A 12122-nucleotide genomic window follows, 5' to 3' on the forward strand; every position below is an offset into this window, starting at 1 on the left:
GTTTGACCTATTTACAGCTGCCCAATCAGTTCATACTTTTTTCTTTTAAAACATCTTGTATCCAGGCTGACTTTTAGGCCTGTATAACAAACAGATGCTTTAACAGAGGGCACTCTGGCAGAACACTAATGATAGCAGTGGAATCAGGACAGCTTGATATATGATTTTTGTACAAAAGAAGAATTTAAATTAGGAGTACCAGAGTTAGACACATCACTACACTAACTCTGCCTTAATAGTCTACTATCTTCAGAACTATTCTAACTAAAAAGATATAATGCAGATACCAATATAAAGCAGCTCAATTTTAGGCTTAAAACCTGCATGGCACATGATACTACTTTTTAAGATCCAAGTTTTTAATTTAACAATAGTAAACATGTTCAATTGTTCTTTTGAGATTTTTATTGAAGGAACTGGATGCAAAAGTAAAAGTGTGAGATTTATTTACAATAAAGAGTGAACAAATACTTAATCATAAATTTATCAGTAGCAATCATGAATAATATTTAATGCTCAAGCACATATTCATGCATACCTAGCTAACATGCAGAAGCAAAAAAGTCACCTAGATCCTTTTAAATTTTGATAAAACACTAATACTCTGATCAGTTTAACATGTTCTCTAATTTTTACTGATAGAAGCTACTGAATGCATCAAAGTGAAAATGCAGAAGAAAAATCAGCCTAAAGTAAGCCCTCAATTTAATGAGCACTCTATATTCAGCAGAAATCATACATGGGCTCTCAAATGAGAAAACACTTCGAGTGACTGGGGGGGTAAGGACATAAGTTGATGAAAGGATGGAAAATGGAAGATTTTCTAAGTTCCACTCAAGCACCCTATCTGCTAATTAAAGCTCAGGAGAAGCCTATGATGCACGTTTGTTTTGCAGGAAATGCACTTAAAGTCCTGGAGAAAACCAGATTTGTACTTCTCTAGTCATACAACAACATACACAACCTTTTGCCATGTATATCATGCATAATGTCATACTTGAAACCCCTCTTCCATTTACAGAGAACATAGCCTAACACATAGCTTTGACCTAATCATCTTGAGAGGCAGTATGGCAAAATGGATGAGATGGATTTTCTTTACAACTCTGTCAGAAATTATCTTGTCCAACCTCATAGATGCTCAGTTATTTCATCTGTAAAACGTGGGAAGGATACCTAAAGCTTTATTCAATAAGGGTGGGAAGTGCATAGAATTATTCCAAACAGTCAAAAAAAGAGGAAAGAACAGAACTCATGGTGTCCTTGACTTCGCACAGTGCACTCTCTTCTTTGCTAAGGAGTATTTTTGAAAGGGTACTCTCTCATGTACACTAAAAAACAGCAGCTTTGTTTAGCATTTAGTAGAAATTGTGAAGTTTTTTTTAAGAGAAGGTCTAAAAGACTTTGAAAAGGGGCAAGTGAATGGCATGTCTACATCTGTGTGAATTTTGAAGTTGGGAATGCTATAATTTTTGTGCAAAAGGGGTAATGATTTTGAGAGACATCCCGGGCAAAATTTCTGAAAAGTGAATTTTACCATTTATTTATTTTTCCAGGATCACTTATCAGTGATCATAATACCCTTACAAAAATTCACAGACACCTCCTCAAGGAGTGCTTTCCATTTTTAGTTTAAAGCAAGCCACTGTTGCAGCTCCAGAGAAGTTTTTCAGGTCTTATCAAATGGCAAAAACCTGGCTCGACCCCACCTATGGTGCTATAACTATCAGTGTCTCCATAATATCTACACTCTATACAACTATCTCAACTGTTTAGGGCCAAGATGAAAATATGTGCGTGTGTGTGAAGGAGAAAGGGGGAGAAAGAAAGTGGATTTCATAGCTGCTATGTATGAGAGGCTTGTGCACTATGACCCTCCTGAATGAAAGCCATGTATTGTAGCACCTGGAGGACCTCAAAACAGGGAGCAATATTACATACTACAGGTGACATCCTGGATCCACTGAAATCAGCAGCAAAACTCCTACTTAATTCACTGGGGCCAGGACTTTGTTAAAAAAACCTAGGCATGAGTTAGGTACAGTTTTGTATGTGATCTTTTCTCCTTTTTAATGCTCATTGTCTCAAAATATCTACATTGTTTTTAACACAGGTATTTTATATTTAATCCCAATTTAGTGTAAAATTTGTGTTATTCCGAATGAAGGTAAAGAGGCATGTACAAAGAAAATAAGTATTGTCTTTGTATATGTTTGAAAAAAAGATGAATAGTGAAGATTTTCAAAAGCACTTAAGTGACATAGTAGCCTAACTCCGATTTACAAAGGGACTTAGGCATTTAGGAGCCTAAGTATAATTGAAATCAATGCAACTTAGGCTCCTATCTGCCTGTGTCACTTTTGAAAATGGGACTTAGGCTCCTAAGTCTCTTAATCACTGTTGAAAATTATAGCTCCAGTCAATAATCTTCGGTTCCCTGCTTCTGGATCTCAAACTGCTCCTTCAGTCCTAAGTGTCATCAGTGGCCATAGGCATATTTTTCAGTCTGTATTTCGCTACATTCTTGTGAATAGTTCTTTCAAATATGGACCCAACCGCTGTTACGAAAGCACCTATGAGCTACATATTTATAACATACTCTTTATGGAGCCACAATTCCTCTTATAAAGAGAAGAACAGGAGTAATTGTGGCACCTTAGAGACTAACAAATTTATTAGAGCATAAGCTTTCGTGGACTACAGCCCACTTCTTTGGATGCATATAGAATGGACATTCTATATGCATCCAAAGAAGTGGACTGTAGTCCACGAAAGCTTATGCTCTAATAAATTTGTTAGTCTCTAAGGTGCCACAAGTACTCCTGTTCTTCTTTTTGCGGATACAGACTAACACGGCTGCTACTCTGAATTCCTCTTGTAGATCACTTGCAAGGTACCGCTAGTGGAGAATGCAGCTGCTTGCTTAAACAATGGTGCTAGATGTAGAGAGCACATACACCCATTCTCCAATGTCTTCCTAGGCTTATTGATACATGTCAAGGTATTGCTTTTGACCTACAAATTCCTGACTACATACTTAAGTTTTCCTATATAACAGACTTGGAGCTGCTCTGTAATAATTCATGATACTATATGTTGACTGGGTTATTGGGGATGTTTATAGTATGAATATATGTTGGTTCTGTAGTAAGAGCATTGTCCAGAAAAACAAGCAAGAAGGAAAACAATGACTCAAGGTAAACCCTCAGTAAACACTTACAGATTGTTAAGAGACAGTGCTGGACAGGAAAAGAGCCAGGAACACAAGAAAAATCAAAAGGACTACAGCAGTTGAGAGAGAAAGAGAGAAAGACACAGCGTGCGCATAGTTTGTTTGGTTTTTAGGAGGGTAGCTGAAGGGGGAGTGGGGATAGGGGATGTTCTGGGAAACCAGACTGACACACAGACACTCACTGGGTATTTGAAGAAGCTAGACCTGCCTATAAAAAGAACAGGAGTACTTGTGGCACCTTAGAGACTAACAAATTTATTAGAGCATAAGCTTTCGTGGGCTACAACCCACTTCTTCAGATGCAGCCGAAGAAGTGAGTTGTAGCCCACGAAAGCTTATGCTCTAATAAATTTGTTAGTCTCTAAGGTGCCACAAGTACTCCTGTTCTTTTTGAGGATACAGACTAACATGGCTGCTACCCCGAGACCTGCCTATGTTATCATCAGGCAATTGTGACCCTCAAATAAGAGACACACATAGGTAAGACACTTTGTGGTTTGAAAATCCTTTTTCTCTTATGCTTCATTCCTTCTTACCATTAACATAAACAATACTCTGATATTCAGGATGCTGTCTGGTCACTAGACACAGCCATTGGTCACAGACTCCCAAAGGAATGAATGCATGTACCAAAACCAGTCGGATCTGCAGGGGTAAGCTCAGCTGATAGACAGCACACTGTAACCCAGAGCCAGGTCTGAGAGAGAGAAAAATGGAAACCCATCCCAGGAGAGGTAAAGGCACATGGCCTGACATTTTTTGGGGGGCAGGGGGAAGGGAAACAGAGAAAGGAAGAGGGGAGGAGGGGGAGAGAAGAGAATGGGGGGGCACTCAATGAAACAAGAAAGGGGACAGAAGTGCAGCTAGCCTTGTAATCATGACAGCAATGACAGCAGTTTCTAAACACTGTTCATAGGGATCAGTCCAGGCTACTTAAAAGACCAGTTGTCTTGAACTCTAAAGTTGAGACTGTTGAGATCAGCTGGGTGCTTTTGTACATGCGCTTCACCCAGACTGACCATGATGAAGTTGTTCAGGCTACTGAATCTATTCTATTTTTTTCCAGACTCTACCCTGAGCAAGCCATGGGAAGAATGTGTTAGTCTGGAGTGGAGTCCATCTGAGGTAGACATTGTTCAGTAAGTCCTGAAATTGTTTTTTTTTGTTTTTTTAATTATGTAGAGTGCTAAATGGACACATTTTAGAAATCCAAAAATAAATACACATCTTTATATACATACACTACTTATAGACGTATATATACATACACAAACTTAAATGAATGGAAGGATTAGTGTTTCCCATTTTTATTATATATAAAACGTTAGCTAGGAAATATACTTCCAAGAAAATACTTGTATACCTGGTTTCTTCAGGAAATACATATGCGGCACTGCAATTAATCTGACAGGAGTCACTGTCTTTTTTATCTTGATTTGAAGAAGTCACAAGGGCAACTCGATTCTGCTGAATCTCCCATTGGCGAGCAATGTTGCCAATTGTCAATCGTTTCTTTTCCTGAAACATGATATGAAAGCCACATGAAATTCTCCGAATGCATTGCTAGTATGTTGGTTTGCACCAGAAGAATACATTCCATAGTCAAACACTAATTGATAGATGGGAGGGGGTGCCTTACTCCTCCTCTGCTCCTGGTACTTGCATGCTGGATGGGCCATGATCTCGCCCAAAATTATCCTTTTTGAAACTGAAGCCTCATCACTGAAAGAATAACACAACCACTAACTAATCCTCAAACACTGGAGGGAGGCGGGAGAACTCTTGCTCTGCTTTAGCAAAGAAGAGTAAGCTGTCTCTCCCAAGATCCCCCTTCCCTTTAACTCATGGGCACAGCAATTTACATATTGACTTTTTTCTGTAGATGTAGAAAATTTGATAAGGGATTAAGTTCAAAAGCTGTCCCCTTTTTTCCTTTTGTCACCAAAGGATTACTCCAAGAACAGCATTCAAATGACATAGAATTCCAGACAATTAATCAATGAAAGAATCAATTATATGTTATATTAAATGTTTTATGTTGTTGTATGTTCACGCAACTCAAGACAACTGTCCGTGTATCGGCCTTTTAATACACCCAGCTCTCTGTGTGGAACTCATTGACTGTGAGATTTAAGTGTAAGGCAGAGGAGGGCAAACTACGGCCTGCAGGCCGGATCCGGTCCATCAGGGCTTTCAATCTAGCCGGCGGGATTGCAAGCCCCGTGGTGCAGCGGGGCTAAGACAGGCTCCCTGCCTGCCCTGGTCCTGTGCCGCTCCCGGAAGCAGCCGGCACCATGTTGAGGGCTCCATGCGCTACCCTTGCAGGCACCGCTTCCCACTGCTCCCATTGGCTGGGAACAAGGAACCACGGCGAATGGGAGCTTTCGGCGTGTTACCTACAGGCAAAGGCAGCGTGCGGCGGAGCCGCCTGCCCCACGCCACTCCCAGGAGCCACTGCCGGACATGCTGGCCACTTCTGGGAGTGGCGGGGGGGCCAGGGTAGGCAGGGAGCTTGCCTTAGCCCCACTGCGTGCTGCTGCCATCCTGGAGCTGCTCGAGGTAAGCGGCGCTGGGCCGGAGCTTGCACCCTGCACCCAAACCCCCTGCCCTGAGCCCCCTAACACCCGGCCCTGAGCCCCCACTGTACCCCAACCCCCTTCCCTGACCCCCCCCCCCCCGCCATACCCCAACCCCCTGCCCCAGCCCTACGTTCATGGCACTGCATACAATTTCTCCCCCAGATGTGGCCCTCGAGCCAAAAAGTTTGCCCACTCCGGTGTAAGGTGACTGTTGATTTTACTAGCTCATGGACCTGCTTCTGAACTGTTCTCAGATTGAAACTTTAAACAATATAAATGTTTTCAAAAGGTAAATTAATTGCTTGTTGCAGTTTGGTTGATTTTGCTGAACCAGATCTAACTGGCATGGCTTAGCCATCCCACTGTTACAGTGCTGCTTAATGAAATGTGAATAGATATCAATCTCTGCTATATAAAAGGGAAAACCTGCAAAGAACTAAGTACAAAACACCATCTCTTTCTATAGAACATCAAGGTTATAACACATTGACAAAAGCCAGGAATGTCAAACATTAGTTGATAATATTTCAATCTAAGTCATGCTGCCATAGTAGGGTTGCCAACAATTTAATCACACAAACCCAAACACCCTTGCCCCGCCTCTTCCCGGAGGCCCCGCCCCTGCTCACTCCATCCCCCCTCCCTCCATCACTCGCTCTCCCCCACCCTCACTCACTTTCACCAGACTGGGGCAGGGAGTTGGGGTGCAGGAGGGGGTATGAGGTGCGGGCTCTGGGAGGGAGTTTGCGTGTGGGACGGGGTGCGGGCTCTGGGCTGGAGTTTGGGTTTGGGCTCTGGGCTGGGAGGGAGTGAGGGGTACTGGCTCTGGCTGGGCGGTGCTTACCTTTGGCGGCTCCCAAAAGCGACCGGCACATCCCTCTGGCAGCGGCTCCCTAGGTGGGGAGGGCCAGGGGGTCTCTGCGTGCTGCCCCTGCCCGCAGGCACCACCCCCACAGGTCCCATTGGCCGCAGGTCCAGGCCAATGGGAGCTGTGGAGTTGGTGTTCGGGGCGGGGGCAGCACACGGAGACCCACTGCTCCCCCCTCCAGGGCCACAGGGACGTGCCAGCTGCTTCCGGGAGCGGCACGGAGCTAGGGCAGGCAGGGAGCCTGCCTTAGCCCCGCTGTGCCACCAGACTTTTAGCGCCTAAAATCTCCCAGTTTGGCTTCAGTAGCCTCCGGGAGATAAGCCTGACTCCGGGAGACTCCCAGCAAAATTGGGAGAGTTGGCAACCCAATGCCATAGAAATGGACCCTTTGAATTAAATGCATAGAAAAAGATTCTAAGGCATGTATACTCTTGCCCTGCAGTTTGGACTACTGGGGTTTGAACAGTAGTGCACACCAAAGTGCTGCAATGTAACACTCCCCCGTGGATGCCACAGACACAAACTAAAAGGTCCCTGTTCACCGTCTTATTGTAATCCTGTTTGAAGAGGATTACATTAATGCAAATTAGTTCATTCCAGCAGTGTCCACACAGAGCAGTTACAGAGCGGCACTTTGGTGCACATTTACACCCCTCTATTCTGAACTGTGGGGCAGTGTAGAGAAGCTCTTAATTTAAAATTTGCACGCTCTGGTTGGCATTTGTCAGAATATCAGTGTTATTTAAAGAAAATCTGTAGGGAACTACACAGCGGTCTTTTTAAGGTCTGGGGAAAGTACAGCAAAATGCAAGGTGGAACAGATTGTTTAGCATAAGTAGTTAGCACATATTGTAAGGAACTGTTCAAGCTAGAGTGACCTGCTAACACCTCTGCAACTTTTTTATGGTTGGCTAGCTATTCTTTGTCCACATTTTATTCAACTGCTAAATCAAAACCTGATGAACTTTACATGTCTTTCAATTCCAGTTTTTATTTTGAAAAGTAACAATGTTTCTACTAATCAGAGAGTTGTTTTTAACCTCCCTTTTTCTTATAAAATAAAGCAGCTGGTCAACATGACTAACAAGGAAAAGCTCTCAATAAAAATATTGAATTCAATGAAGCCATTAAATGTTTAATAATTTATCTAAAACACTGTTGCCACTGTTTTATTCTTATTTCAATGTTTACTACACTGCAATATATTACTGCATGCTTTCACCTCTTGTTTATGAAATTCTTCATCTTGAAATATTGTTAAATTTTTCACAAACTTTATGTGGGGCTACACTTTGAAATGATTTGGACCACGGTGTAGTATATGGTTGCCCATTTTAGATACGGTTTTATGCAAACAACACATGGTGCTCCAAAACATGCAGAGGCACCTGCATGAACTTTTTATTTTGCACCACAGAATCACTTGACAACCAGCTATCTACCTGTGACGGGTTGGATCACAGAAACCCCATTGGGAGCTGCCACCCGATGTGCAAAGATTACCCCTGCTTCTGTTTTTCCTGCCAGCTCAGGACTCCAGCACCCTGTCTGGCTGAGCCAGACACTCCCGTCTGGCTCCAGACACAGATCCAGGGTCTGAATCTCCTGTCCCAAAGCTGCAAGTTTACCTGAAAACAGCTCGCAGTAGTGTGCTTGTCTTTAGCACTCAGATGCCCAACTCCCAATGGGGTCTAAACCCAGATAAATCCGTTTTACCCTGCATAAAGTTTATGCAGGGCAAACTCATAAATTGTTCGCCCTCTATAACACTGAGAGAGAGATATGCACAGTTGTTTGCTCCCCCAGGTATTAATGCATACTCTGAGTGAATTACTAAATAGAAAGTGATTTTATTAAATACAGACAGTAAGATTTAAGTGGTTCAAAGTAGTAACAGACAGAACAAAGTAAGTCACCAAGCAAAATAAAATAAAATGCGCAGATCTATGCCTAATCAAACTGAATACAGATAATTTCCTCACCAGAGGCTCCTTCTTTAGCCAGCTGAAGACAAAATGGAGGGGTCTCCCACAGGTTTAAGTAGACTCTCTCTTGTGGGTGGAGACCTCCCTCCTATGCAAAGCCCAGCTCCAAGATGGAGTTTTGGAGTCATCTGGGCAAGTCACATGCCCCTGCATGACTCAGTCTTTGCATTGTCCACATGGCATCTTGCATGTCTCCAGGAAGACTTCTCATGTGGATTGGAGCATTCCAAGATGCATTGTTCCCTAAGTGTCTCCTGATCAGGTACTTAACCTGGCAAATTCCTTCCTAAAGAAGCTGACCAAATGCCTCACAAAGCTTACTTAGAAATCAGGCAAGCATACAGCCCATATTCTTAAGCTCGAGTAGAAAATGATATATACATACAAATAGGATGAATAGATATAGTAGATCACAACCCTTACGGAGATATGTTACATGGCACAGGCAGCACGAAACATATTCCAGTTATGTCATACAAACATTTATAAGCACCCCCTCCCCATAAAGCCTTATGGGGTACACTGTCACACCCTCCCCCTGAACTTACTGCCAGAGACTTGGACACTGTCCATGGCGGAGGCAGTACCTGTAAAATTTCTGTTTGTTTCTGGTCACACTTCCTTTCAGTACCTTGAAACCATATGATGTCACTCCTGGGGGTTCTAGCCCGTTTTGGGGTCCCTGGTCCCCAGATGCTTGCAAACAGGTAGGGATGTAGTATTGCTAACAGAATTCAGGCAGCAATACTCATTAACGTGGAGGTATCTTGGCATTTAGCCACCAATGCCATGAGGCGGTGTGCCTCAGTTTCCCCTTCTACACAGCAGCATAGGCCTGTTATGCTTTTGCTGCTTTTTACAGGTATGGGCTGTAAAGTAACATGCTGGTGGGGCTGTCCTGTCACCATCCCCAGCATGTATAACAGCTTATTCCACAAATCAAATATGTTCCACATCTTTAAAGGGTTTACCACTAGTGTGAATTCTTTTGTTTTATCCCATAGGTGAATTAGCAAAAGACACAAGGTTAACAGCAAATCTACAGTGGACAGGCTTCGTTCACTCAATTTGACTTGTTTAGCATCCATTGCATTTTCCCAGTTCTCTGTGCCCTCTGGTAGACCCTCTGATGCAGATTCCTCTGCCTCTTTGGGGAAGACTTCTAGTTCGGGCATGTGCTTGGGTCTTTGGCCAGGAAAGGGTGTACTACAACCATACTTGTCCTTGGCCCCTCCCTCTGGAGTTTCTCTGGGCTGGGCCCCCCTCCCTTGTGAAGTCCCTCCTATGAAGAGATTTCCCCCCCCCTGTCTTGGAGAGAGAGTTGTATCTCTTGCAAGTGTAGCAAGAACAGCAGCTTTCCCTGGGGTGTTCTGGACCCCTTTGGGCACCCCACTTTCTGTTTCCAATGGGTCAGCTGGATAGACCCCCTCATCCTGGAGACCTGACCCCCAGGTTTCCCTTAAAACCTGATCCACAGGAGAGGGGGCTGGCATTTCGAATGCAGACTTTTCACCCTCCTCCTGGGAAAGCCCCTCCCCACAAAAGGTGGGTGGACTCTCTGGCCCCCCCTGACCTTCCATTTGGGCTTCCCTCTTTGGGCTCCCCGCTGGGTCCGACACTCTTGTGTCCCCTGAAAGGGAAGGTGATCCTGCCCCAGCTGTGGACTCACAGCTACCAGCTACAACAGACCTCTCACTGGCCCGCAAAATCCCTCCCCTTCCACTCGGGTTGGGCTGGCACTCAGCTATAGAGTCCTTGGGGCCTGTTCCCACCACAGTGGTCCCCAGGACCCCAACTTCCACCTTTGGGACACACACCTCTGTGCACCCCAGGGCAGGCCCGGCCCCCTGCTGACCTGCAACTTCCTGGCAGTCAGCAGCTGTGGTGGCCTCCTTGCTACAAGGTGGTACATCCCCCTCCCCCGGGGAGATGATTAGGGGACAGGAGCTGGCTTCATCCAGCTCCTCCCTCTGGAACTTCCCTTGAGCCCCAGAGCTACAGGAACCGGCTACAACCAGCCCTGCCCCCGAAGCTGCATCCTTTACTGCTGCAGAGGAATCTAAGAGACACCCTCCTATTCCCCCAGCAGTCTGTGTGACTTCGCCCCCCCCTCTGGGGCTTTTGGCACAAGATTTCTTCTCACTGCTAACCAACCCTGGGACAGATTCTGCCACACTAAAGAAATCATTCCCCAGTAGAAACGGTGCAAAATTGTGTGCCACCGTTGCAACAGTCAGCTCAGCCTGCAAATCCCGAGTTTGCATGTGTACTTTAGCTAAAGGTGCAAGGACTTTGTAACCCCCGACCAGCTCTAATTCTGCCATTTTACCTGGCAACAAATCCTTTTCTTGGATCAGGTCCCTCCTGACCACAGAAATCTCAGCACCCGTTTCCCTTAATCCAAGAAGCATTTGACCATTCAATTTAACAGCATGCATATGCTCATTGCTTGGTTGTGTGGAAGCAAGCTTTACAAATCCTGTGTGGAAAGAGGCCACAGCCTGGCTCTGAGAAGCCGCAGCTTCACTCAGTAAGGGACACTTATTCCTCAGGTGCTCAGTGGACTTACAATGATAGCACCTCTTGGGCTCCTCTGCTTGCACAGGAAATTTGGGTCGAGTACCAGGGGAATGGGGAGGTGACCGCCCAGCCTCTTTTTTCCCAGACCCAGGGGTAAAACGGTGATTCTGCTTTCCCCCAACCTTATACCCCTCCGCCAGTGGTTTGTGTTTGATTGCAGCTTGGGCTTGTTCATAAGAGTCAGCATACTCAGCTAATTCACCCACTGCATTTACCTTTTTGTCCCACAAATACTGTTTTACCTCATCACTGCACATATTCAGGAAATGTTCCTGAGTAACTAGATCACACATCCCTTCAAAGCTGGTAATGCCTCTCCCCCGCACCCATTTATCTACCAAATCTCTCATTTCATTGGCATAAGCCACATTACTTAATCCAGATCCCCTCTTAAGGCTCCTGAATTTAACCCTGTAGGTTTCAGGTGTAACCTGAAACTGTTTCAAAACCAGTTCCTTAAATTTACCATAGTTTGAAGCATCATCAATAGGCATCTTATTGAATATGTCCAGAGCTCTGCCAGTCAATTTTGCTATCAATGTGGTCATCTTCTGATCTTCAGGGATGGCATGGAGGGTGCACAGTCTCTCAAAGGTGATGAAATATTCGGCGATATCGCTGGATTCGTCATACTGTGGACATAGTCGCTCCCATTTGTGGATTTTTGGGGAAGTGGAGCCAGCAGGGGGAGGGTTTCGTCTCCCCGACTCCATAACAGCCAGTTCATGTTTCCGGGCCTCCCTCTGGGCCTCCATAGCCCTCTCGTGGGCAGCTGCCTCTGCCTCCACTCTCGCTGCCGCCCTCACTGCCTCCGCTCGCACCCTCGCTGCCTCGACCTCCATAGCTCTCTTGTGGGCAGCCTCTTCCCTTGCATGTTC

The 12122-nt window shown here is 45.0% G+C and overlaps 1 protein-coding gene and 1 long non-coding RNA gene across 9 annotated transcripts in view; one reads left to right on the top strand and one right to left on the bottom strand.

Annotated features, from left to right (window-relative positions):
* The window catches only part of LRRC49 (leucine rich repeat containing 49), a 147207-nt gene that overhangs the window by 24482 nt on the left and 110603 nt on the right, over positions 1 to 12122 (bottom strand). For all 8 annotated transcript variants that reach the window (XM_065559505.1, XM_065559502.1, XM_065559506.1 and 5 more), the window contains one exon: positions 4596 to 4750. In XM_065559505.1, the coding sequence (XP_065415577.1) occupies positions 4596 to 4750 (155 nt within the window). The remainder of the gene's footprint in view (positions 1 to 4595; positions 4751 to 12122) is intronic.
* LOC135973937 (uncharacterized) overlaps positions 1 to 12122 on the top strand; it is a 79911-nt gene that overhangs the window by 22727 nt on the left and 45062 nt on the right. The window contains exon 2 of the long non-coding RNA XR_010591048.1: positions 4299 to 4371. This is a non-coding gene — a long non-coding RNA (uncharacterized LOC135973937). The remainder of the gene's footprint in view (positions 1 to 4298; positions 4372 to 12122) is intronic.

Source organism: Chrysemys picta, chromosome 10 (assembly GCF_011386835.1).
Source record: "Chrysemys picta bellii isolate R12L10 chromosome 10, ASM1138683v2, whole genome shotgun sequence".
Lineage (NCBI taxonomy): Eukaryota > Metazoa > Chordata > Testudines > Emydidae > Chrysemys > Chrysemys picta.